This window comes from Plasmodium inui (assembly GCF_000524495.1).
Source record: "Plasmodium inui San Antonio 1 unplaced genomic scaffold supercont1.4, whole genome shotgun sequence".
In the NCBI taxonomy this organism is placed as follows: domain Eukaryota; phylum Apicomplexa; class Aconoidasida; order Haemosporida; family Plasmodiidae; genus Plasmodium; species Plasmodium inui.
The window spans coordinates 847,878-871,744 of record NW_008481838.1 but is presented as its reverse complement, the minus strand read 5'-3'; the positions used below and the strand labels follow the sequence as shown (position 1 = coordinate 871,744).

Genomic DNA, 23,867 nt, shown 5'->3' with positions numbered 1-23,867 from the left:
ATGGGAAAATAAGGAAGTTCATTTGAGAGGTGGATTTTCTCCTGGTGTGTATTACCTCATTTGTACATGCTAAAATGGGCAGTACAAATGTAGGACTTAATTTTGTTTCATTGTTTACAGCAAAAAAAAAAAAATCTTTCTCTTATTTATTAAAAAGGGGTAAAAGGGGAAGCTTCTTCCTTTTGCATTTTTAAAAGGGGAAAAAAGAGACACTATATATTGGCGTGGTTGGTATGTAGGTATGTGCAATGTGTACTCGGGGGGTAGGGCAATCGCGCGAGGCATAAAAAAGGGTTGGGATGGAAATTCGAGGCTTTTTAATTTAAAACTTTGTACACGTGAGGGCATGTATGCATGTTCGTATGTGTGTATGTGGGAAAAGTCATGCAGCTAGGGGCAAAAATTAAGGCCGCGTTCCCCTTCAAAATGGCGAGCGAATGATTTGCCTTATAAGTTGGCAATCTCTCAGCATGGCTTGCTGGCGGTTCGATGGCTCTTCAATTTGGTTTAATTTCTTCAAATGAAGCGAATTAAAACGAATTGAAGTGAATTGAAGTGGAAATTAATTGCATCGAATGGGCTTGCATTAAGCTGAAATGGATTAAACTGAAATGGATCATACTGATATGGATCAAACTGAAATGGATTGAATAAAATTAAATGGAACCAAATTAATCCAAGTGAATCGAATTAAGCAGTATTAAGTAAGATTAAACTGTAAAAAAGCGAGGGGAATTTTTTCACTTCAGCACTTTCACGCTCCTCAATTATAATTTTCGCTCGCTGCATGTTTTTAAAAAGCGCGATTTTTTTCTTTTTTTAATTTATCCCTACCATTACGTTACTGAGCTACTTCGAATTTTTTAATCTTCAAAAGGTGAACATGTGAATAGGCACGTGTGAATTGCGCGCGATTACGTTTGGATAGCGGCATGATTGTACGTATATATTACGCAGATACGTATGCATATATATACTAAAGTGCGAGGAAATATGCGCACGCAAAGTGCCTGTGGCATACGCGGTGTGGGGGCCTTTTTCCGTGCGCACGCATGAAACATGCCTACATGCATGCTTACTGCATGCGTACACACGTGGGGAAAATAACACGAAAGTGTGCTGTTCGCACACGCATATGTACTGCGCAGAGGTACTCCACATATGTACTCCGCACACGTACGCGACGATTCTACAAGGTGATGTGCCCCATACGGTGCCTAATTTTATCAAGCCATTTTTTCTACTCGTGCATGTGCGTGTACATAGCAGCGTGCACATGCATAAGGCTTTTTTGCGCAAATAGGCCCCATTGGACAAAACTTACCATTTCTTTTTTCTTTAAAACGTCTTGATTTAGGAGCTTTATGTCTTGCTTCAACATTTCCACGGTGGACAAACTTCTTTTATTCTTTAACTTGTACGCATCGTTTATTTGATTCATTTTGAGTACCATCTTTTTGTAGGACACCTCCTTCGCCTTTTTTTCCTGCAACGCGTTTCTACGGGAAAAAAAAAAGAAAAAAAAAGAGAGAGAGATACAGGGAGAGCCAGAGAGAGACATGAATAAGGAAAGAAAGGAGGATATCAATATTGTGCACGCGTGAACACCTTAGGAGCGGCTAATCTGCGAAAAGGAGAAACCCTGTTTTTACTTAAGTTCGTTTATGTAGCATTCCTTGTCGCTAATGAGGGCGTGATATTTGCTGGATTCCTTCTGATAGAAATTCTCCTTCAACTTGTAGTTGTTTCTCATTTCGTTAAAGCTGAAGGGAAGGGTTCAACGGCAAAAGTAATTCGTGCATTTTATGAACTGAGCGGGTTGCACATGCGGAGCATACGGAATGTTTTTTTTTCTTTTTTTTCTTTTTATCTTTTTAAATGACGTTTGTCATTCCGGGCCGCGTCGTTTACTCCGGGGGTTATATAAAAAAAAAGGGAACGAAGAGAAGACGCATATTTTGTTCCCAGCTCCCCCTCGATTGTGCGTTTGTGAGTGAACACGTAAATGCACTGTCAGTCCCACGTTAGACAACCGTACATGAGCAGGTCCATGAGAGCTGCCTCATCTGACTCAATTATGTTTACTATGTGAGATGCAAAAAAAGTGAGGAAATAGAGGTGCATAGTTCCACATCCCCACAAGGCATGTACATGCACGCATCTGCTTACAAATTGTGCAGGAGATCCCCTATGAACTCATTTTTTTTAAGGATGCTTTTATTGTACTCCTCCCTTATTTTGCTTATTTCTTTGTATAACGTGATTAGCTCGCTGCTAATGACACTTTTCATCGTCTTCTGAGCGTTTGATTGGGTCCCCTCTGAGTTTGGCTGCAAAGAAAAGGAGGGGATGTGTACATTCGGGTACGCACTTATGTACACACACACACAGGCGTTTGCCATTTATATATGCACATATGGCCAAGCGTCCCCATCGTCTCCTTTAAACGTCGGTATATATCTGTTGGGGATTGCCCTTCTATTTTCAAATGCAAAACGTAATGCTGTGCGATGTATTCTTCGTCCTTCCAACCATCGAATGATGCGAAGTCTGCACTTTGTGCAGTATAAGCGCGGCCTTTCTGTGCCCAATTGCCTACTTATTTGACCCCCCTTTCGTCAATCTTTATGAGGGACCTTTGTTTTACCACATAAGGGTAGGCAACTACATCTAAGCAACTTCATCTGGGTGCATGAGTACTTCTCTACCGATTCGTGCGTCTACGCGATTCTGTTACGTTGGGTTGCTCCGCTATGCCCTCGTGCGCTTTTCTGCGCTCTCTTTCGTTGCATACCTTACTGTGCTCAGGGGGGGGGCCTGAAAACCCGGTTGGCTGCTTTAAAGGACCCCTCGCCGTGTTACCAGAATCACCCGAAAGGGAAGAAAAACCAGTTGCGCCATTTATCCCTCCCCCCGCATTACCCGTATTGCAAAGAGAATCCCCCATTTTGGAATTATCCCCCGAGATGTTTCCTTCTTGTGTAGCATCTCCGTTCCAGTTGGCTTCACCTTGCTGCCTTCCCAGTTGGGTTTTTAATGAACAAATTTCTGCGTCTCTACTTTTTAGCAAAAGTTTGTACTTAGCTATTTCATCCAAACAGTTGTTTAGGTTGCTTTTTATTGCGTCTAGGTTGTCACCTGCTGGGGGAGAAGTTCCACAAGGGTTGAAAGTGCCGTTGTTGATATTATTCCCTTCTGAAGAAATGGTACCTTCCAAATGTGTGCTATCCCCTTTTTGTAGCCATTCGTTTAATTCAACTTCGTCATGCGATTGGGTAGTCCTCTGATCATCGCTTTCAGGTTGATCTATTCCCATGTGACCCATTTGATGATTTGCGATTCCTTCATTAGAGTCATTTGCGTAATGTTCTGGCTCGAAATGCTTCTTTGAATTTTCGCCCAAACTGTTCGTTTCTTCTGCATTACAAAAGAGGGAGTTGGTTCCCCTTGAAGGGACATTTGGTTCTTCTCCCCCCTGTGTACCGTCTCCTTCTTGTTGCATGCTAAGTAGATGTAATTCTTTCCTTTTTAGTTCCTCTTCCCGTATATGCAGTGCCTCCGTTTCGCTCGCAATCTTATCCCTTAAGATGCTAAGTTGGTTCATCTGCTGAACAATTTGTTCTTTTTCCTCATTGAGCTTTTCCTCTCTACCTAAAAGGGCCTCTTCCCTTTCCACAATTCCATTCTTCATCAATAGGACGTTTTTATCATTTAGCACAAGCTTACCATTTTGGGGAGTACCACTTATTGGCAACATGTTGCTGTCCATCTTGGAAGCATTTTTCAGAGAAAATTTCGTGTTCCCTAAATAAGACAGAACGCTACTTCGTTTAGCGTCCCCTTCGATGTTCATATCGTTTTGGCTTGTTTCCTTTTCCACAATTAGTGTTGACGCTTTTTCTAAAGTAAGAGTGCCATGCTTACCCGTGATAGCACCCGCACTTGGTGTATAGCTAGGGTTATCATTTTGCATATATAATGCGTTGGTTTCCTTGTTTTCTCTTTTGTGGGGGTTGTCCCCACTGTCATATTGCTGATTTGGATCACCGTTTTGTATGCCATACTCCGTCTCGTCAGCCTTCATTTGGGTGCTTCCCCTGTTCAACTGATTATTTCTTTTCTCCAAAACGTCCCCTTCCTCCCTCATATGATTTAGAGGTTCTCTTTCCATTAAGGTGCACATTCTCTGCATGGTGGTTTGTTTCTCGTTTAGCAGCACATTTGTGTCGTCAACTTCCTTCTTCTTTTTACGCAGAGTGTTATCTGTCTCCTCCACGCGCTTCTGCCTTTCGGGCAATAACTTGTTCAGCTCGTCCAGCTCTCTCTTTTTCTCCATTATCAAATCATTCTCTTCATCCACCTCCCTTTTGGTGTTATCTAGTATGGAGTTTTCCTTCTCGAGTTCTTTTTTCCTCTGATTTAGTATGTCCTGTTTGTGTTCCAATTGTTTGTTTTGTTTGCTTATCTCCTCGTTCGCAAGTTCGATCTCCTTTTTTTTAATTTCTATATCGTCCTTGTCCTTTTCAATTTCTTTTCTCTTAACCTCGATGTCGTGCATGTCTTTCTCTATTTCCCTTTTTCTGCTCTCGTTCATTTCCTTCATCCTGGTCAGCCTCAAACTTTCGTCGACGATCCTCTTGGATGAGTCTTCCAGTTTTTTTTCCTCCAATTTGATAAATGATGACTGACTATGATAGAATTTCTTAAAAAAATTATCTTCTTCATCTGGGGTACTTTTTGACATATTGACTTCCTTGCTGACGTCTTCTTCCCTTTTCTTCTTCAAGAGATCGTATTTTTGTTTCAATTCATCATACTGCAACTCCAATTTTATGTTTTTTTCCTTTTCGCTTTTTACAACTCCTTTTAAATAGTCCACGGCATCTTCCTGATCGCCTAGGTTTTGGAACATGCTTGCGTTTTTTACTTTAAGTGCGAGGTTGTTTGCCAGGCTGTCAATTCTGGCTAGCTCGCTCATTCCACCTTCCATCTGTTGTAGGCTATTCAGGTGCAAGCTGCTCTGCACGTCGGGGTGGGCCTGGTATTCGCCGGGTAAGCCACTCCTCGTGAAGCCGCTTCCAGGGTTGCCACTTTCGGTTGGCCCCCCCCCATTGTTGTATGGGGCCAGAGCAGAGTAGAGGTTTTTCCGCTTGTTGGCAGATTCGTGCATGTCCATGATGCGCTTGTACATGTCCTGCGGACTCAACTCGTTCGTGCCCCTGCTGGGGCTGTACACACTTCTCCTCTCCCCCGAGGGCAAGTACCTATTGATAAAATTGTAAAACTCGTTCTTAATATTTTCCAAGCACCTCTGCCTAACCTCCGTCTCGATGCTGAAGAAAAACTTCTTTGTATAATCATCTACCATGATAAATTCATTTAATAAATTAAACAAGTCGTGAAAAATTATCCTGTAAAAATTGTCCTGTTTTATTGCGTTGCGTTTCACATTTTCAGTGATATTTCTGTAGGATGAGTCGAGCAAGCTCGTTATGTAATCATTTTTGTTTTTCAGTATTTCCTTCATGTTCTGTAGGTTCAAATGCAATTTAAAAATTATGTCCTTAATGGTGAGGAAAAAGTTGTTTTTGACTTGGTCACTCCTTGTGCTTAAAGCTTGGTACGTCATCGTTTTTCTGCCTCTTTCACTGTATGGATTAAAGACTTCTACATCTTGAAATGTGTTTCTGCTTTGGTTTTGGTTCTGGTTTCCGTTTTCATTTTTGCTTTTGTCTTTGTCTTTATTTCTATTTTCACTATTTTCTCTCTCATACATGTTAGGGTAATAGTCCTTCTCTGCCCTTTGGTAATAGTTTTTATCTGATCTGTAATTTCTGTCTATCGGTTCGCTGCTTTCCTTTCTCTTTCTCGCCCCTACGAACTTTAGAGTCGAAAATTTCCTCCTCCCCTTTTGGATGTTTTTTTTCCTCCTTTCCTCGCAGTAACTGTCACTAAGAGTTGTAGAGTGTCGTTTGGCGCATTTTTTTTTCTTCCTCTTGGAGGGTTTTCTTTCTTCTTTGCGCTTTCTTCTTCCACTGCTTTTTTTTTTGCGCGTTCGTCGGTAGTAGTCATTCGAGTGGTTCTCCCCTTGGCTCCCGCATTGACGTTCACCATCTGGTTCGCTTTCATCATCGCATCGATTATCACTTTGTTCATCACTTTGGTTATCACTTTGGTCACCACTTTGGTCATCACTTTGGTAATCACTTTGGTCATCACTTTGATCATGGCTTTCATCATCGCTGTCGCTTTCTCCCTCATATTTCTCCTCCTCGTCGTCGCTCCTCCCTACCTTCCTTTTGTCCCCCCGGACGACGATTCTCTTCGAATACCCATCGTCGTAAATAATTTTTATGTTCTTATTTTTGTACTTGGTCTGAACTTCATTAATGTTTATGTCGACCTTCTTGTTATTCTTCGCACTGTCCACGCTATGCTCACTATCGGAGTGGTAACTTCCACAGGTGACGCTTCTCCTATGTCTGCTCTTCTTTTCCTTATTCCAATCATTTTTTTTGTCCCTTTTTGAGTTTTTCCTCTTTCTGCGATTGTCGTCTTCCGATTCGTCTGAGCTCTTATTTGCTGTCAATTTGTACAGTTTGTCAGCCAGTTTGATGTTATTTACTATGTCTTTTTTGTAATTTGGGACCAATACTGATAAGCTTCGTCTTTTATTGTTTCTCTTCTTTGCATCTTTGTACTTGTCCTTATTTATGCTGTTCTTGTTGTTATGTCCTTCATCCGAGTCTAGCTTAACAACATAATGTAATTCTTTATTTCCGATTCTACCTAACCCGCTTTGCTCTCTCCTGCCTTCTTTTTTTTTGGAGCTTTTGGAATTCTCCTTCGTGCGTTTTCTCTGATCATGTGGAAAGCAAAAAAAATAAAAATGAAAAAAGATAAATAAAAAATAAAACAAACTAAAAAAAAAAAAAGATTCACCACATGATGAATGCTGCACTTTTACGATAGAACAGCTCAAAACGGATGTCCCCATTGGAATGATACTTTTACTGTGCTCATTTTGGCCTACAAGGAAGGAGTCGCTAACAGTGTGTGTTGGTTTCTCCACTGCAGTCACTACCAATAGGGATATGACAACCCCCCTTGTGAATGCCCCAAAAGTCCTGATTCAAGACGGCACATAGAAGGTAAGGTTGACAAAATGTGTACCATCTCACTGAAAACCCCTTCTCAGCATGCACTGTGCGTTTTTTTTCTTTTTCCTTTTTAACGCCCCTTTTTATCTGCCCTTCAGTTTGCCTTCCAGGGTGTGGGAAGAAGGTGCCCAAAAAGGAGCACACACGGAGGAAAAACGCGAAGCAGAGGCGAAAAAAACCAAGCAGACAAAAAAAAAATGTAGCCGCTACACCATCTTGACGTTATAGCTCTCAACTTTTCACCATTGGGAAGTTTTTGCTAAACGGAGGGACTTCCTAGAGGGTGAAGTCGCGCTGCCAATACGCACTCATAGGGGTGATAATAACCGCTTCCTCTTAAATGGCAAATGTGTTATTAAAGCGGGTATGCTAGGCGCACGGGCCGCGGGGGGAAAAAAAAAAAAAAAAAGGCATAATTTTGTCAAAAAAATTGACGCAGAATTTACGGAAAAACTTCCTCCCAATTAAAAGGCTATGCAGACAAAACGAAAAACAACAAATGGATTTCCTTTTGGCTTCTTTCAAAGCTGATGTAAAACACATATTGGCAATTGTGTAAGTGCCGCGGTCCCACTACACACGTAGATAAAACACTTGCGAAAGTGTGCGCTTCTGCGTGTATGTTTTTTTATTTCATGCACTGCTGTCGTATATTTTCTTGTGCTTCTCCAGGTAGGACACCGTGCCCATGTGCTTCATCCTGCGGGAGGGAAAAACAAAAAAAAAAATGTGAGGTATACAAAAAGGCAGAAATGTGTAAATAGCGAACTCCCTCGGCAACCCAGACAATGCTCCTCCCCTATGAATTGCTCAAAGCTCGACAAAATTAGCCAGTTGCTGACCCGAGGGCACTTATTTATGAGCACATACCGAGATAGAGTCCTCATTGAGGCAAACGCGTTTTCCTGGCAGGTGTCAATCTCATTTTCGCTGCAAAGGGAAATCGTCACCGTTATAATGTACATACGGGTTATCAGAAGTGTAGAAACGGGTCAGTGGAGACATGCTTTCATACTTCTGCGAAGAGGAAGATTCCCCGCCGAGAAGTTCATTTGGGTTACTCAAATAGCAAGTAAGGGATTGGCTCCAGTTGGACATCCTTATCCTCCAAATATTTGAGGTGCTTCTTCACGTCGACCTCGTAATTGGTGATGTGGAAGGCGAGGACGTGTCTGCATGGAAGGAGGGGGGGAGGAAGGACGCACAAATTAAGTAAGCATAGAACTATTTCGGGGATATCTATCATATGGATGCGCACATTTGGGGGGCGCGCTTTGTTCCTGTTGGTAATGCTCCGGTTTTCTCCCCCTCCATGGGAACGCAAAAGTGCGCACCGTAAATATTCCATGGGGATGTACTCCTTGTTGATGTTGAAATTTATGGCGTCAAACAGTTTAATGCCAATTCTGTAGGGGGGAAGAAGAGGAGGAAAGCACATCGGTGATCATGTGTAGTGGATAATTGTGATACATTGGTCCACGCAACATACAAATGAACCGTATTAAAATGTAAAACGCCAGAAAAAAAACAAAACTGACTCTTGGTCCATGTCAAAATGCGAGACAATTTTTGTAAATAATTCTCTGTTGAAACTTCCCGACTTGAGATACAAACTGGCATCATTTTTGAAGCTGTTAAAGCTGTTATATTTTTTTTTCATCTGTTCCATGAGGGTGTGGAAATGAGAGATAATGGAGGATGTTTGGAAAATTTGAAAAATTGGCACATCACTAAAAAAGAATACTTTTGTGTTTTTTTCGTAGAGAATATCTATGAGCAAAATAAATCTTCTCATTTCGTTTCCTTTACTTTCTTCATTCATCTTTTCAATGTCATAAATAAATAAAGTGTGACTCGCTTTCGATATTGCATTGAATTCGTCTATGCTGATATTCTGCCCGCATATTTCGTGGAAGGAAAAAATGGCATACTTATTTAAGCTGTATGGAATGACACAGGTTTTAAACTCAGAGACAGCGATTTCTTTATAATATTTTTCTACCTGTCTGACATGATTCATATCCTTTTTGCTCACTTGGCAGTACATATCATTGCACATTTTTTTAATTTCTTCAAAATTTTTTGTTGGTATGGTATAAATATGATTATCCACGTTGTTATTTCGAAGTCTAAAATCGTGATAGTTGTCAATTTCGAAAATGTAATTAAATTTGTAGAGTAGCTTTATGAAGGGGAGGAATCGTTCCCTATTCAGACCATTGTGATACAAATGCTTGGGATTCCTATTGGAAGAACACAACAAAACGGTTCCTCGATAGAACAAATGATTAAATAGAGAATTAATCACCATTGCGTCGGATATATGTACCACTTGAAATTCGTCGATAAAAATTAATTTATATTTTTTACTCATTTTTATGGAGATACTTCTAATCGCATCCTCTGAATTGTTCATTTTTTCTTGGTGAAAACTTTTGTGTATTTCTTGCATGAAATTGTGATAATGAATTTTTAGCTTTGCTAATTTGATTCTGTCAAATAATAGGTTCAAGAAATAGGTCTTCCCTCTGCCTACACTCCCGTACACATACAGTCCTCTGATGTACTTAATGTTTTCCTCATGGGCTAAAGAGTCTTTACCTCGGAGGTAATACTCCTCACTCTCTATGCAGTTATAATGTAGTCCTTTTTGCTTCTTCTTGCTATTTGTTTCCTCCTCATAGATGAAGAAATTGTCGTCGTTTCGGTAATTCTCCACCGCTTCTTCCTTTTCCACTGCTTGTGCAGTTTCTGCTTCCTCTTCGGGTTTGTTGCTCCCTTCTTTGCTCCTCCCCTGTGCATTTTTCTTCATCCCAAAAAATGAGCTGAAGAATTTTTTCTTTGGAACTTCTCCCATAGCGAGCTTCTTCTCAACATGGTCGTAGAAGCCATTCAGGTTGTTCTCCAGGGCCTGCACGTGTTTGCGTTAAGAAGGGGACACGGCGGGGTGAGTTCACCATTTCGATGGCGTGGTGCGGAATGCGCTGTGGAATACAGTGCGGAATACAGTGTGGTATGCGGTGTGGAATACAGTGCAGAAGCATTGTGTGGGGGTGCTGTGATGCTAACTGCACATAAGAACAACTACCACACTTCTTACACACGCAGTCATGTGGGTAGCTACCATCCTCCGCTTCCTCCCATCTCTGGCCATACCTGCAGAATCAGAACCAATTTGTACTGAAAGGGGTCCCGTTCAATTTTGTTCGTTTTTACCAAATCGTGATACAGCTGAATAAAGCCAGTGTTGCCACTTCCCGTGACGTCATTTTCGGCTAGCTTCTTCTGTTCAGTGTTGAATAATGAGAACTGTGCCTGCTGCTGGAATTTTAAAAGTTTCTGTCTGTAGTGGCTGATTGTGGCTCTAACTTGCGGGAGGCTCTTTATGCCTCCTCTTGAGTTGGCCAACATATTCATCTTGGCAAAGGTGCTTAGGCTTCTCTTTGTAATGGAGGTCCGAGAAAGCTCCCCCTTATGACGCCTCACCAGCCGCAGCAGATATAACAGCAATAGAACACATAACCTGCTTTGATAACACTCGCATGCAATAAGCTAAATGCTTTCCGAAGTGGTCCAAAAAATGGAAACTCAAATGGGTACATGCCCCCTTTTGACATCACATCACATGTCGCTGGGTCAGCGAATTATTTTCCTTTTCCCAAGGTCAACGAAACGCACATTTTGAAATTGTAAAATTGAGTAAACATATTTTGTGTGAGCGGGTACAGCAGAAAAGGGGGGAAATACGGGGGAAATAGAGATAAAGCACTTTGCGCGCTGAGAAAAAGGGACCCCCAAAAAAAAAAAAAAAAATACATACATATGTACTTACATACATACACACTTTTGGGAAACAATTCTGTGCTTCCCACCGGGCATCCACGTTTGTCAGTTGCCGCCACGGGGCAGATGAAGAGTCATAAAAATAAAATAAAATGCAGAATTACGCGGAGTCCCTTTTATACAAGAAAGCCTCATTCTGGTCATGTAAAGTCTCAACGTGTGGGTGCGGAAATCTATGAGGCAATGCTGCTGTGGTAGGAGCAATTGAACTTCAAAACGGGGAACAGAAAAGGCGCGTCGTACAGAATATTCCTTTTCGCGCATGGGACGACCCCTCATCAAGCTTAATAACCAACAAAATGTTTACTCCGAATCAGTTTTGTGATAATAGCGCTGTACTTGTTAATGCTCACCTAAAGTGGCCCTTCTGACTGCACAATGTTTGAGCCCTCCTGTTTCTGCGGTGTGCAGACCGAGCTAAGGGGCTACACAAGAACAGTAGTGTGGGTAACTGCGCGTTGACCTGACATTGACCCTTATCCCCCCGCTACGCTCCTACGCCTGCGGCGAACGAGTAAATACGCAAGTAGTATGTCTACACATGCGGGGACACACATCCAAGCGGAGAGACCACCAGAGCGACATCTGCCATTCCGTCACAAAGCAAACTTGGCCGACTCGTAATACCTGCAACAGATGTCGCTCTGCAACTTTTTGATATTTTCAATACTTGGGCCAAAGCACCCTGTCACGTGGGTGTGGAGAGGCTCTTGGAAAATGGTGTTGCCGCTCTGACTTTTGTTTCTCCGGCTCTTGTTCGAAACGGGGTTAATTTTGAGATAGTTTAGGGGGTCCACCACATTCTCTGCATAGTAGTACTTAGAATCAAGTACATGCATGGGCGTTTCCAGCATGTTATTGATGGTCTGAATATAGTCGGCTTCTCTAATGTAGACTGTGCACCCTTTGTTGTCTTTCAAATTTCTGTTATAACAGTCGACGCCCCTACTAGGACAAGTATGAAACCACACTTTCTCTTCCTGAGATTCTGCACTTAACACAATGCATAAGCTGTTTTTTCCATCTCGTCCTACTCTCCCAATTTTGTGAAAAAATGAATTTATATTATCAGACAGAGTCATAATGATTAAGTATCTTAAATTTTGAATATCAATACCTCTGGCAGCAACGTCAGTACATATTAAAAAGCGCACTTCTCCCTTTTTAAATGCATCAAGGTTATTCTTCCTTTCCGTGTTGGATATTTTCCCCTTCAAAATAACGCAGGAGTATTTATTTTCCTTCATCGTTTCGATTGTGCCTTTGTAAGCTTTTCCATCTCCAAGGTGGTTTAAAAAATTGTACACATTATCGCAGTCTAAATTTGTTCGACAGAATATTATTCCATTTTGCATGTTAAAAACATTAATTATGTGAACTAATTTTTTCAATTTGTTAATTTTAACATCGAGGGAAATTTTTTCCTTTTCATTTTTTCCGCAATTGAGTAAGTGTACTTTGTCTGTAAACTCATAAACCATTTCGTAGCTCATTGCCTGCAGTTTTTCGTTATAAATTATATCATCATACATTTTTTCCTTCCTGTTTTGTTCTGAGTAGCACATGTTTGCATTTTTATTGTTAACGTAGTAGACGCAAACATATATGTGTGAGGGGATGCTATTTTTCCCATACTTCAAATCTACGAAAATGGGTTTATTCGTAATTTTGTTAATGCAATCCTTTACGTTTTGGTCCTGTAATGTGGCTGAGTAGAAACATGTCTGTACATGCTGACTGTGCTTCATACTTGTGTCCTTAATTTGCAACACGGACTTCTCATCATTATTGATAAGCTCGTCCGCTTCGTCCAAAATTAGCAGTCTTACATCGTTCAAACATATTGTGTTTTTCTTTATACATTCCATAAGTTTGAAGCACGTGCACACAAGGATGTTGCTGTACTGCTGCTGATTTCGTTTGTCCCTGTTAGGTTGTTCCCCTCCTACTAGAAGCCCGATGTTTATGGAGGAGCTGCTGAAACTCTCCGCATAAATTAGGTAATTGTTGTACGTCTGCATGGCTAGATCTCTAGTAGGGCAGAGAACGATGCAGTACAGCTTTGTCCTATTCGCTGCGTCCACCTTTCCGCTTGCCAAAACGCCCTTATCAGAAGGGGTGCCACTAGTTTGCATCTGCTTGCTCTGGAACTTTGACGCGATCTTATTCCCCCCTGGGTCTCCACCGTAGTATATCTTCCTCGTACAGGAGTTGTCTTCTTGACCTGAGCCCATAATTTGATTCAACTCTGTGTAGGACGCATCCCCGTACTTCAAATTTGCAAAATGGAACTTCACATGAAAGTATTTCCCACATATATAGGGGAAAAAAGGAAGATCATTATACTTGTAAAATATTTTAAAAGCATTTCCCAAAAATTTCCCATTTTTTTTAAAAGCAATTACGTTCGTGTTTTTATTTATCAAGCAAGTTATTATATCACTGGCTGAGAACACGTCTCCATAATTTTCTTCCCTTCCATTGGTGTACTTGCCCCCATTACTGCAGTAGGTGTAGTTATATTTTAGCGTTTCCTTTACTGAGGGGCAAAATCCAACGTTCAGGAAGCATCTTCCTAGCACTTCAATTTCGTAGGAGTACATTCCACTCCTTATTTCGCAGACCACTTTGACTTCTTCGAACGAGCTAGAGTGGTCACCATTGCATCTGCATTCTCCAAGTGCATTATTCAGGGTGACTCTCGAATTGTTTCCGCTTACCATTTTTAGGAGTAGACCCACTTTTTTCACATCACTGGCAATTTCACCATTATCCTTGTCTCCCTTGTTGCTGCCACATAGGGCTACGCTAGAATTGCTCGACTCGTACGTTCCTATATTCCTAAACAATTCGTGCACTATTTGCAAAGAGGACACAATGAAACTTAGCGTTTTTCCTGTCCCCGTCTCAGCTGATGCGCATACATCTCCTCCCCCTAGAATCAGCGGAATCGACTCTTGCTGAATAGCCGTTGGTAAATCTATGCCGTTTTTTTCTAGCATTTCGCACAAGTTGCCGTGCAGGCCTAGTTCTTCGAAGGCCGACATGGTTCATGCGCTGTAGAATGTTGTCCTCAGTTGGATGTTTTCCACAACGACACAAATAAGCCGTGTGCTTATATCGCACATATGCAGTGTGGCGTGGAAAGAAAAGGGGGGGATAAAACAGGGGTACCCAAGACGGGGCGAATGGAACGCCTCAAAGATGGCGGAGTCAATTATCGTGGTAAGCAATTCTGAGCATCCCAATATGTGCCTATCGCTTTTAGCGACAAATTAGTAGCCCGCTACATCTACAACTGTAGCACATGGGGTTAGGGCACACCTACGGGGAAACTCTCCCCCCCTAAAGAAATTCATACCTACTGTAGGTATGACGCACTTTTGAACAAAAAACAGTGTTTTTGCTGCCAACCGGGATTTAGAAAAATGCCAACTGTTTCTTCACCAAAAGGGAGATTATAAAAAAAAAATGAATTTCGCCTATTGCGAGGTGTTAATTTGTGGCAGCACTTTGACTATTTCTTTTTTTTTTCTTAATTACTACCGTTTCAGTGCGGCGCTCCGATGATAGGTTAATGTTACAAGTTGGTAAAGCGAGTCGACGAATTGTTTCGCACCACATTTTGCATCCATGTGTAGGCCGTCAAAATATTTTTATTGTTAACTCGTTCTTTGTAGCCGCTAGTTGGTTCCTTTTGAGGGCCATTGAAGTGGCCTACGTATGTGCATATTTGCATTTATACTTGTGAGTACATTTGACTCCTTTTTTAAAGCCACAAAATGGCGCCTAAGACGACGCTTACCTGTACAGTGACAAGTTCTGTGCGGAGGAAAAGAAAGTTTGCCTTTTTGGAGAAATGCATCACATGAGTGTGCCTTGATGAGGGATCCTTCCCCAGAAACAGGAAGAAAAAAAAAAGAGGAAGCACAGATAGGTATTTAAATACACGTTATGCGCACATTGGTCCTGTGGGAATATGTTCATTTTTCTCACGTCTGGCATTCCCTTTTGGGAACTTTCATTCGTTCATCCATCACCTTGCAAATCTCTCAACAGGGACCCCCTCTGGTGACAATTTTATACATATAATTAAATCCCCTCGAATTGGGAAAAAAAAAACGAGATTCCGGACAACTGCTGTTTCCTTTTCACCTTGCTTTAATCCTTTTACGAGGCACAGTTTCCTCCTTTTTTCTCTTGCGATGGTGCAGCTGAAGCGCTCAAAGGAGTAGACGAAATTTGCCTGTGACAATTGGATTATTTATTTTTTTTTTTATTTTGGCCCACATGGCGTATTACATACGTATAGACCTTTTCACATATGTCTATCTTGTCACTTCATTAAGGGAGTAAGAAGTGACGTCATTACAATACCGAGTGGCGCACTTTTTTCTTAATTTTTTATATGAAACTGCAACGCCCTTAAAAAGAGGACTATTTTTTTTTGTCAAGCAAATTTGTGGACGCGGGATCTATTTTCGGTCCCCTTTTCTTCGATTAACAAAGCTGTGGCAAATTTTTTGAAGGTCTTTTTTCCCGATTGGAAGAATTTTACCAGTTATCACACTTCCCACTTTTTGTCTTTGAAATTGCAAAGCAAGAAAAAAGGCCATTTTACCACAATGGAATGTTACCCAGACAGGTATTGAAGAGGGCAAAAAGTCAGGGAACAATTGAAGCGAAAGCTGATCTGGTTTTTCTGCGCATGCATTAAAAAAAAAAAGAAAAAAAAAAATTAGATATATATATGTGCATATCTATACTTAAATTGCTGTGCAGGACGAAGTGGGGGAAGAAATTCTCATCAGGGCGGCTGCCTCTTGGCATCATTTTTTTTAGACCTATTTGAGTTTCTTTCATGTGTCTACCACTTTGGGGGAAACAATTTGGCCCCGATTTTGTGGCACACGGACGAAATGGAGTTGCAAATAGGTGAAAAGGGTGTCATAACAACCGCATTAGCGAATTAAAGGGAAAAAAAAGAAAAAAATAATACATATATATATGTATGTATATATGAGTGTATATGCATTTAGATGCACATGTGCACATCTACCGAAGGCAAAATTAAAGAAACGCGTTGATGAGCCCCCTTTCGTCCCCCTTTTATTTCTTTAACGAGGACAACTTGCCAATTGCCTGAACAGTTACAAAGAGCCCCAATCAAAGAGGTAAGCGGAAAAAAGACGTACATATATGTGTACACATGTATATATGCATATATATGCATGTGCACATATTTACATATGTGTCTGCGCTCCCGCGTCCTGACTGAAGGAACCCCCTGGGCAGCATCAGTTTTCCAGAGCGACCTCAAAGATGAAGTACACCACCTTTAACGATGCCTCCTCAGAGTGCAGCATAAACGAACAAGCGACGTGCTCAAGTGACGAGACTGCTGACACGACTTTGACGAAAAGGAGGCACAAGGCCGTGCCAACTAAATTGGAAAGCGAAGACTTCTGTGCAATCCATAACGATATACATGTGAAGCACAACAATGAGAGGATCCACGAGGGATTATCCGTCCTAGATGACTTCAAAATTATAATTTTCGGGTGTATGGGCATGAGAACGTACAAAATGTTTTGCTACGCGTGAGGGGAAAGACCTCCATGTGTGTATATATATAATGCGCCTCACCACTGATTGAAACTTTTTAACCCCACTATTGCATATTATACAGCTTTATATACCTTTTTCGTTGGTAAACCACCCTACATGCATGTATACAAACGTAAGCAGGCAGGGGGGTGACATAACTTTTGTGTGTAGTCGCCCAATTGGCACTACCTGATAAGATCTTTTTTAATTTTTAAAGCGATTGAAAAGGCCCATTTGGGGGCGGAACAAATTGTTAACAGGGAAATAAGCGTGCGGAATTCGCGCGAAGTTGACAAAAAAAATAAAATAATAAAATAGTCTGCTGCAAACTGCTTCGTGGTAAGGACAATAAAGACGAACACATAGACATGGGGATATATATATTTTTAAGTTAACCCCAATTAAATTTATTAACACTGTCGTGAATGTCGTCGAACAAAAGGTTCGGATTTTCATACATGTCATTTTTCACCAAATAAATGGAATTTTTATCTAGCTTCTGGGCATTTATAAGGGTGCCCGTTACATCAACGGTTTGCATTTTGTTTGGGTGCAAATGCAACTCGGTGTGGTCCTCGGTAGGTATAACACTATGTGTCTGATGCAGCTGTCCCTTCTCACTAGTGCCATTCCCCTGTGAGTTATTTTCTCTTTTTCCAGTTTTATCTGCCTCTTCCCTGTTCAACAAATGTGAGGCGTCCAATTCGTTTAAACTTTCCACTGTGTCAGGGCTCCTCATCAGGGGGTCATGTTTCCCTCTGCTTAACCTTCTATCAATATTTTTAATATTTTTATTTATATTCTTAACATTGTAATTAACAAAATTATTATTTACTAAGTCGTCGTTTTTTAAGACGCACTGGTCATACGTCCTTTCTTCTTCATTAACAAATTTACTTATTTCATCTGAGCAGATGATGTAATCCCGATCGAATATTTTTTTTTCCAACATGTTTATGTCTTCTGTTTTTTTAAGCTGCTTCTTTTGGTCCTCGTTATTTTTTAGGATCATCCAGCAGTGAAGCATCATCCGCTCGGCATCGATTTTGGCGATTGGTCTCTCTGGGGTGGGAAAGCATCGGTCCTGTTGGTCACCCTCAGCAAGCGATCCTGCTCCTGTCTGTTCCTCACAAGGGTTGTAAGTCCAACTAATTTTATACTTATTACTTATCATGTCCTCAAAGTACGTTTCATCTCCCACAATTCCGCTGCCTAGACAGAGTGCATGCAGCCTTAGCTGGTGCCTCCTCCCCGTAATCGTCCTAAGCTCACACAGGGTTACCTTCTCATTTTTTAAGTAGCACTGCTTATACGGATAAATTAAACTGTAACAATATTTCCCAGTGTCATAGTAGTCATTATAGTTGTAACATAATTTCATTTTAAATTTGTTTTTGATTTTACTTATTGGTGTGTTTACATGGAGAACTCCTAGGGGTAGGTGTCCGTACAGTATTGCTAGGTATATTTTGCTTATGCGCTTGCTTTCTATGTTGTAATTCAGGATGTTGCAGCTCAGTTTGTCTTTGGCGATGATTAGAAGGCCGCTCGTGGCGTAGTCCAGCTGCCCGCAAATTCTGTAGGCGTATAGGGGCATCATCGGAAAGTTATCTCGTGGAGTTATCACATTGAAGCTATCACGTGGGAGTTATCACATTGAAGCTATCACGTGGGAGTTATCACATTGAAGCTATCACGTGGAGTTATCACATTGAAGCTATCACGTGGAAGCTATCACGTAAAGTTAGAACGGGGATGTCAACGCGAAGACACCCTCTTCACGTCCCACCCGAGCAATAAGCACGCAAAGGGGTAAAATCAACGGACCCGCTCGCGGCGTTCTCTGCTCACCTGAACACATCCAAGTTGGTCTTCTGGCGAAGAAGCGTTTCCACAGAGGGGTACATATCGTCGAGCTTCCCCTTCTCCAACTTTATGTCATAAGGCTTATTCACCACCAAGAAGAACTCATTTTCATATACTATGCTTAAATTATGGCCCTTGTAGCTTTTATATGCCGGTTGAGGATCAACAACGGGGGGGGGCCTATCCCCCATGATGCCTCTACGTTCCTCTAGAACAACCCTCTTTTCTATGCAGAAAAACTTCCCCTTTTTGATGAGATATGGAATGTTCTTCTCTTTACACCCCCGTGATACATTGTAAAAAATGGTTCTAAATAGCATGGTGCATCTTTGTTCGGAGGGACTTTTTTTTTGTTAATTTGGTCTAACCTATTCGTTCATATTTTTCCTACGGGGGGGCAAGAAGAAATATAAGGTAACCGCACTATGTATTCTGTAACCTCGGAGGAGGGCCACTATGAGGAGTGTTTTTCTGCCTTCCCTGGTATAGGGAACACATGCGAAGCGGTTAGGTGTTTTTCGTACAGTATGCATCTTGCGACCTGCATCATGGGAACTACATCATGCGAACTACATCATGCTGATTTTTTTTTCATTTCTCCCAAAGGGGGTGGGCCCCGCATGTTATGCTAACATAACGTTCAAATAACGCCCACATAGAAGATCACGATAAAAATCGGAGATACATATTTTTCGCCCATTTGGCGGACGCGCGACAACTTCGGAGCTGTAAAAGGTTTGAACGATTAGTCAGAATTGGCCAAAACTGCCCCAGAAGAGCGCCAAAATTAAGCCCAAATTGTGTCACTGCTGCGCCCAATGCGTCATACGGATAAGGGGAAAGCCAAACTCTGGCGAGCTGATGACTGAGAGTGTGAAGAAATAAGCACACCGTCAAAGCAGCAGCCCGCGTAGGTTTGCGCCAAACGGGACAACACCGCGGCGCAGTACGGCATACATGCTAAAAAATAGGGAAGCATTTCTTTTTTCCTCCAGTTGTGCACGCAGAATGAACAAAGAGGCAAATGAGAGAGGCTCAAAATAAGCGATACTTCCTACACAGCACAACCTAACGATTATGTTAAAGAGCAGTAAATTCGTCCTTCTGGTACTCACCCTGTTGAACCTTGCAGTGAGTAAAAAGACGAAAAGCTCTTCGCTTTACCATTTCTTGGGCACCTTCAACAACCACCTGGGGAAGAATCATGACCCGATTCTTACACCGTACAAGCATAGAAAGAGAGTAGGGGCGACGGGGGTGCGAAAACGTAAGTTTCCAAAATATCACCAAAAGTATGGAAAAAATGTACTCCACGAAAGCGTGAATGGAGGAGAACCTCTTAAGGAGAGCCAGGACTCAGTGGAGGCCGCAGAAGGAAGTGGATCCCCACTACCAGAAGCAACAGACACATCGAAAGAACCATCAACAGAGACGATAAACAGGGAAGAATTCAAACCGAATGTGTTCGATTATGACTTTAACGACAAACTTGCATCAAAGGATATCATTTCGGAAAAAATGGAAAGCCAAAAAAGTGAAGTAATCAAAAAATTAAAAATGCCCATAATAGGAACACAGCTAAAGCCATCGGGAGGATTCACCAAGGAGATATTGCAAATCATACGAGATAGTAATGAATACATAAATGTAGTGAATGAAGAAATAATAAAAGATAAGATAGAGCAGAAACTTAGCGGAAATGACCTGTCCTTTTTTGACACGGAAAAAACGTTGGAGGAGCATGAAGTAAAATACCTAAAAAAGGTGTACGACAATAATCACGTGCTGAACATTTACAACTTCCTGCTCGTGTGGAGAGAAAAGAAAAATGTTGACCTGTCCGTTTTCGTCTCGAAAATTACAGAACAGTCAAATCTTCTCCCAGGGGAAAGGACAGTAATTAAATTTTCCGAAATTGAGAAAGTTCAATTTTTAAAAAAAATTAAAACAAACAGAAATGTCTGTATTGCTATGATTTTCGTCGATAATAAGGGGAAAAATACCAACGAAGCTGCCATAACCCATAATATGTTTCCGATAGGTATTATGGCACACCCTCTGGATTTGTCCCTCCTGGATAAGAGTGGAGAAATATCAGTGTTAAATTTGTACAGATTTAAAATAAACAGCTATAATGTCACCAGTACGGACTTCCTTGTAAATGCTGAGCTTTTTGTCGACAATAATAAACACCTGAACAATTTCGAACTCACGCAAGAGAACAAAAAAATTATCATGAACTTGTATGATAAAATATTGGAACTGAAAATAAGGTACACCGAAAAAATGGGAGACACGAAAGAAAATGAAAAATTTAGACATCTGGAGAAAATCACCGATAGGATTGATGAGTACGCCAACGTTCTTAATGTTAATAAATCCATCGATTTTCGGAACAAGGAACTGAATTTTTTCACCTCCTTATATTTGGAGTACTTTTCCTTCTTGGCGCTGGACATTCACGCCACCATACCCACGAAACTGCAGATGATGTACACAGACAACACGGAGCTGCGCTTGGAAAACGTCAAGCAGTTTTTGATGCAGTTATATGACGAGCTGAAGCTTAAGTTGAGGGGGTTGTGAGGGCGCGCGCAGCTAACCGAAGTTAAGCCGCTGGAAGGGGAGTTCCCAGAAGAATATCACCCTGCAGAGAATTTCCCCGAAGTGGATCACCCTGCAGCGGATTTCCCAGATCGACGTAGGGACAGAGCGAAAGATGCATTGCGAGGTTGCAAAAACGCGACTACTACATTTCACGCAGTCCATTTCGCCCCCGTAAAACTGCAGTAGCTGCGGAATTAGTTCCCAAACATTTTATTTTATTATTTTTTTTTTTTGCATTTTCTCGGGGCTGCGCTCGTTTTTAACTTCCATTTGATCAGGATGTGGTTAAACGTTTTTATGTCAGCAGTTTAAAATGCGAATGACTTGATAAAAGTAGACATGCTTTCTTCATCACAGTGGAGAGAGTTGTTTATAATTACTCCTCCTATGAGTCATATTTAAAATGTTTTTTCTCTTTTTTTTCTTTTTTTTCCCCACCTTTGTGCTTATAACATTTGTGAAATTTTTTTTTTAAGTGCAATTTGTATATAACTTGTCAGTGCTGGGCGTTGTTTAATTCGCGCCTGTGGGTAATGAAATTAAAAATGTGTCAAAAAGGGACAAAAAAGGGGAACAAAAAGGCAAGTAAAAGCTGAATGAACGGAATGGATACGCTTCCCCCTAATTAACCTCCGCTTAACTTTTTAAGAAACCTGTCCATTTTGTACGTAGGCACAATTTTCACCTTTTTAGTAAATTCGCTGTGGACGTGCTCGCTCGCCTTTTTTTTTTTTTTCTGCAATAGGGAAAAGAAGGCTATCATGGCTGACACGCCCAAATGGTGGAACAATGTACATATGCTTATATGTAACGTAAGGTGGAATTTTTCTTAATTCTTTTTTTTTCGCAAAATTTAATCATTATACCACTTCGCGTCTTCCAGACAAGTACCTATTTGGTTAAGTATTTTTTTTCTTACTTTTGCATAAGCAGGCAATGCACAACATGTAAGCATGTTCATTCCTTCACGATGGTCACTTGGCACAATTCAGATGTACACTAAGCTATGCTAAGTAGGGATAAACACGTCCCTTTCTTTTTGTTTACTCATTTCAGGGATTGGCAGTACCTGTACGGACCCATTAAAGCGTCCACACACAAAGGGACCTCCAACAAGCATTCCCCTCTACCTTTACGCCATCCTTTGCTCATCAATATCATCAATCGTTTGTATTCATCACCATTGGTTAGTTTATTCACGCATTAGTTTTTTTTTTTTTTTCCTAATGCCATTTTAAACGTCCAAATGTAACCTTCTGCCTCACAAAGAATATCGTGAAAGTTAAAATCTCCCCCTTCGATGAAAAATAGGGGATTTTTTCTTAGTGGCGGAAATGATAGCACCTCGCTGCTTATCGGCTCACATTATTCACTAGTTAATTCTGTTTCGACATTATATGGGCTATGAGCAGGTGCGGCCTCTTGCGGTTCTTACAAAAAAAGGGAAACACAATCATGCGCATAAAACATATATGGCCTATATTTGCATGCCTTCCGAACCCAGTGCGTGTAGCTGATGTGCTTCACCGAGTCGGTCCTTATTCGCCACTTAGAGCAGTCGTCACCATGATGCGAGAACAAGGCTTGTTCACTTACATAGATGCTTAAATCACACGAAACGGGGATTCGCATGTACAGATAAAATAGTACATCTATATATGCGTTTGCAAAATGTACTGAATCGCATCATTCGAATGCATAGCGGGTCTGGTAAACGCGGTTCGTTTAGATTTGCTTACTTGTAACGCTAGTAAAGCTCTTCCTTTTCTTCCTCTTCTTATCCTTCCTTCTTCCCTCTTTATGATGCATATTTTCTCCCCCTTTTGAATCTCCCTTTTTTCTTTTTGTTTCCCCCCTTCCATTCTTTACGTTGATTTTTTCCATTACGCCGCTGCCCCCCCTCCCCTTTTATCTTCTTTCTGCTTCCCGAATGAGCAAAAAGAATCAAAAGAAGAAAAAATCCAAGGGGAGAAAAAGGGAAAATAATTCCTCATCTAATGTATGCGGCAAACATGACCATGAGTTGAATGAGGCGAAGGAAGCAGATCGAGGACGGGGACTCAAAATAAACGGGCCGAATGAGGACAACTCTGCCCCTCTAAATGCTCAAGTTAGTGACACTGTGAACGGGAAAAAAGAAAGGGGTGACAGTGCACCTAGTGGAGAAACTGCGGAGAAGGGCCAAAGCCCTACCAGTGGAGATGAAGCAGAGAAGGAAGAAGACAAAAAGGGGAACACACCCGATGGGGTGACCGACATGGTGATGGGAAAAGCGATGGGCACCAAGGGAAGGAAAAAGAAAATCGAGCCCGCACCGAATATTCCCAACGAAGGAGCAAGCGAAAGTGCAAAATTCAAATCATCTAATGACGATGTGGACGATTTTCCTATGCCCAGTGGTGACCAAGGCGCAGAAGAACAAACGAACAGCCTCTTTCCAAACATCGACGTCGATGCGATGTACTGTTTGCTTGCAGAAAAGGGAGATCACCAAAATGAATTTTTAAGGGACTTAATTAAAGAAATAGAAAAATTTAAAAAAAAATTTAACGATGATAACGTGCTGTCAAATGTGCGTAGAGACAGGCATAACTTTAGTAGTAATTACTCCATCAAGAAAGAGGGAAAAAAAAGGGGAGCACAGCAGCGGATAGTGACAGGTGAAGCGGCAAATGGTGCAAATAACAACACTTGCAATCATCACTCCATTGACAAATGCAATGTGCGTCCCAGGTGCGCCCCTTCGGAAAAAGAAAGCTACAACTTTTACGATATGCTAATGAA

General features: G+C 41.3%; 8 protein-coding genes across 8 annotated transcripts; 3 read left to right on the top strand and 5 right to left on the bottom strand.

Moving 5' to 3' along the window:
* Positions 1-1,240: 1,240 nt before the first annotated feature.
* On the bottom strand, positions 1,241-6,997 carry C922_01362 (hypothetical protein; the record flags this gene model as incomplete). The annotated part of the gene is made up of 5 exons (XM_008816968.1): positions 1,241-1,499; positions 1,653-1,763; positions 2,170-2,297; positions 2,557-2,595; positions 2,795-6,997. The coding sequence occupies 5 exons, from the start codon at positions 6,995-6,997 to the stop codon at positions 1,241-1,243; spliced, it is 4,740 nt and encodes a 1,579-aa protein (XP_008815190.1).
* A 796-nt stretch (positions 6,998-7,793) lies between these two features.
* Positions 7,794-10,577, bottom strand: C922_01361 (hypothetical protein; the record flags this gene model as incomplete). Its single annotated transcript, XM_008816967.1, has 6 exons — positions 7,794-7,860; positions 8,031-8,090; positions 8,222-8,332; positions 8,495-8,566; positions 8,699-10,071; positions 10,317-10,577. 6 exons carry the CDS (start codon positions 10,575-10,577, stop codon positions 7,794-7,796), a joined length of 1,944 nt encoding a protein of 647 aa, XP_008815189.1.
* Positions 10,578-11,599: 1,022 nt separating this feature from the next.
* Positions 11,600-14,050, bottom strand: C922_01360 (hypothetical protein; the record flags this gene model as incomplete). The annotated part of the gene is made up of 1 exon (XM_008816966.1): positions 11,600-14,050. The coding sequence occupies one exon, from the start codon at positions 14,048-14,050 to the stop codon at positions 11,600-11,602; it is 2,451 nt and encodes an 816-aa protein (XP_008815188.1).
* A 2,275-nt stretch (positions 14,051-16,325) lies between these two features.
* C922_01359 (hypothetical protein) lies at positions 16,326-16,607 on the top strand (the record flags this gene model as incomplete). The annotated part of the gene is made up of 1 exon (XM_008816965.1): positions 16,326-16,607. One exon carries the CDS (start codon positions 16,326-16,328, stop codon positions 16,605-16,607), a length of 282 nt encoding a protein of 93 aa, XP_008815187.1.
* Positions 16,608-17,001: 394 nt separating this feature from the next.
* On the bottom strand, positions 17,002-18,207 carry C922_01358 (pseudouridylate synthase; the record flags this gene model as incomplete). The annotated part of the gene is made up of 1 exon (XM_008816964.1): positions 17,002-18,207. The coding sequence occupies one exon, from the start codon at positions 18,205-18,207 to the stop codon at positions 17,002-17,004; it is 1,206 nt and encodes a 401-aa protein (XP_008815186.1).
* A 250-nt stretch (positions 18,208-18,457) lies between these two features.
* C922_01357 (pseudouridylate synthase) lies at positions 18,458-18,796 on the bottom strand (the record flags this gene model as incomplete). The annotated part of the gene is made up of 1 exon (XM_008816963.1): positions 18,458-18,796. One exon carries the CDS (start codon positions 18,794-18,796, stop codon positions 18,458-18,460), a length of 339 nt encoding a protein of 112 aa, XP_008815185.1.
* Positions 18,797-19,553: 757 nt separating this feature from the next.
* Positions 19,554-21,062, top strand: C922_01356 (hypothetical protein; the record flags this gene model as incomplete). The annotated part of the gene is made up of 1 exon (XM_008816962.1): positions 19,554-21,062. The coding sequence occupies one exon, from the start codon at positions 19,554-19,556 to the stop codon at positions 21,060-21,062; it is 1,509 nt and encodes a 502-aa protein (XP_008815184.1).
* Positions 21,063-23,013: 1,951 nt separating this feature from the next.
* Positions 23,014-23,863, top strand: C922_01355 (hypothetical protein; the record flags this gene model as incomplete). The annotated part of the gene is made up of 2 exons (XM_008816961.1): positions 23,014-23,743; positions 23,841-23,863. The coding sequence occupies 2 exons, from the start codon at positions 23,014-23,016 to the stop codon at positions 23,861-23,863; spliced, it is 753 nt and encodes a 250-aa protein (XP_008815183.1).
* Positions 23,864-23,867: the final 4 nt, after the last annotated feature.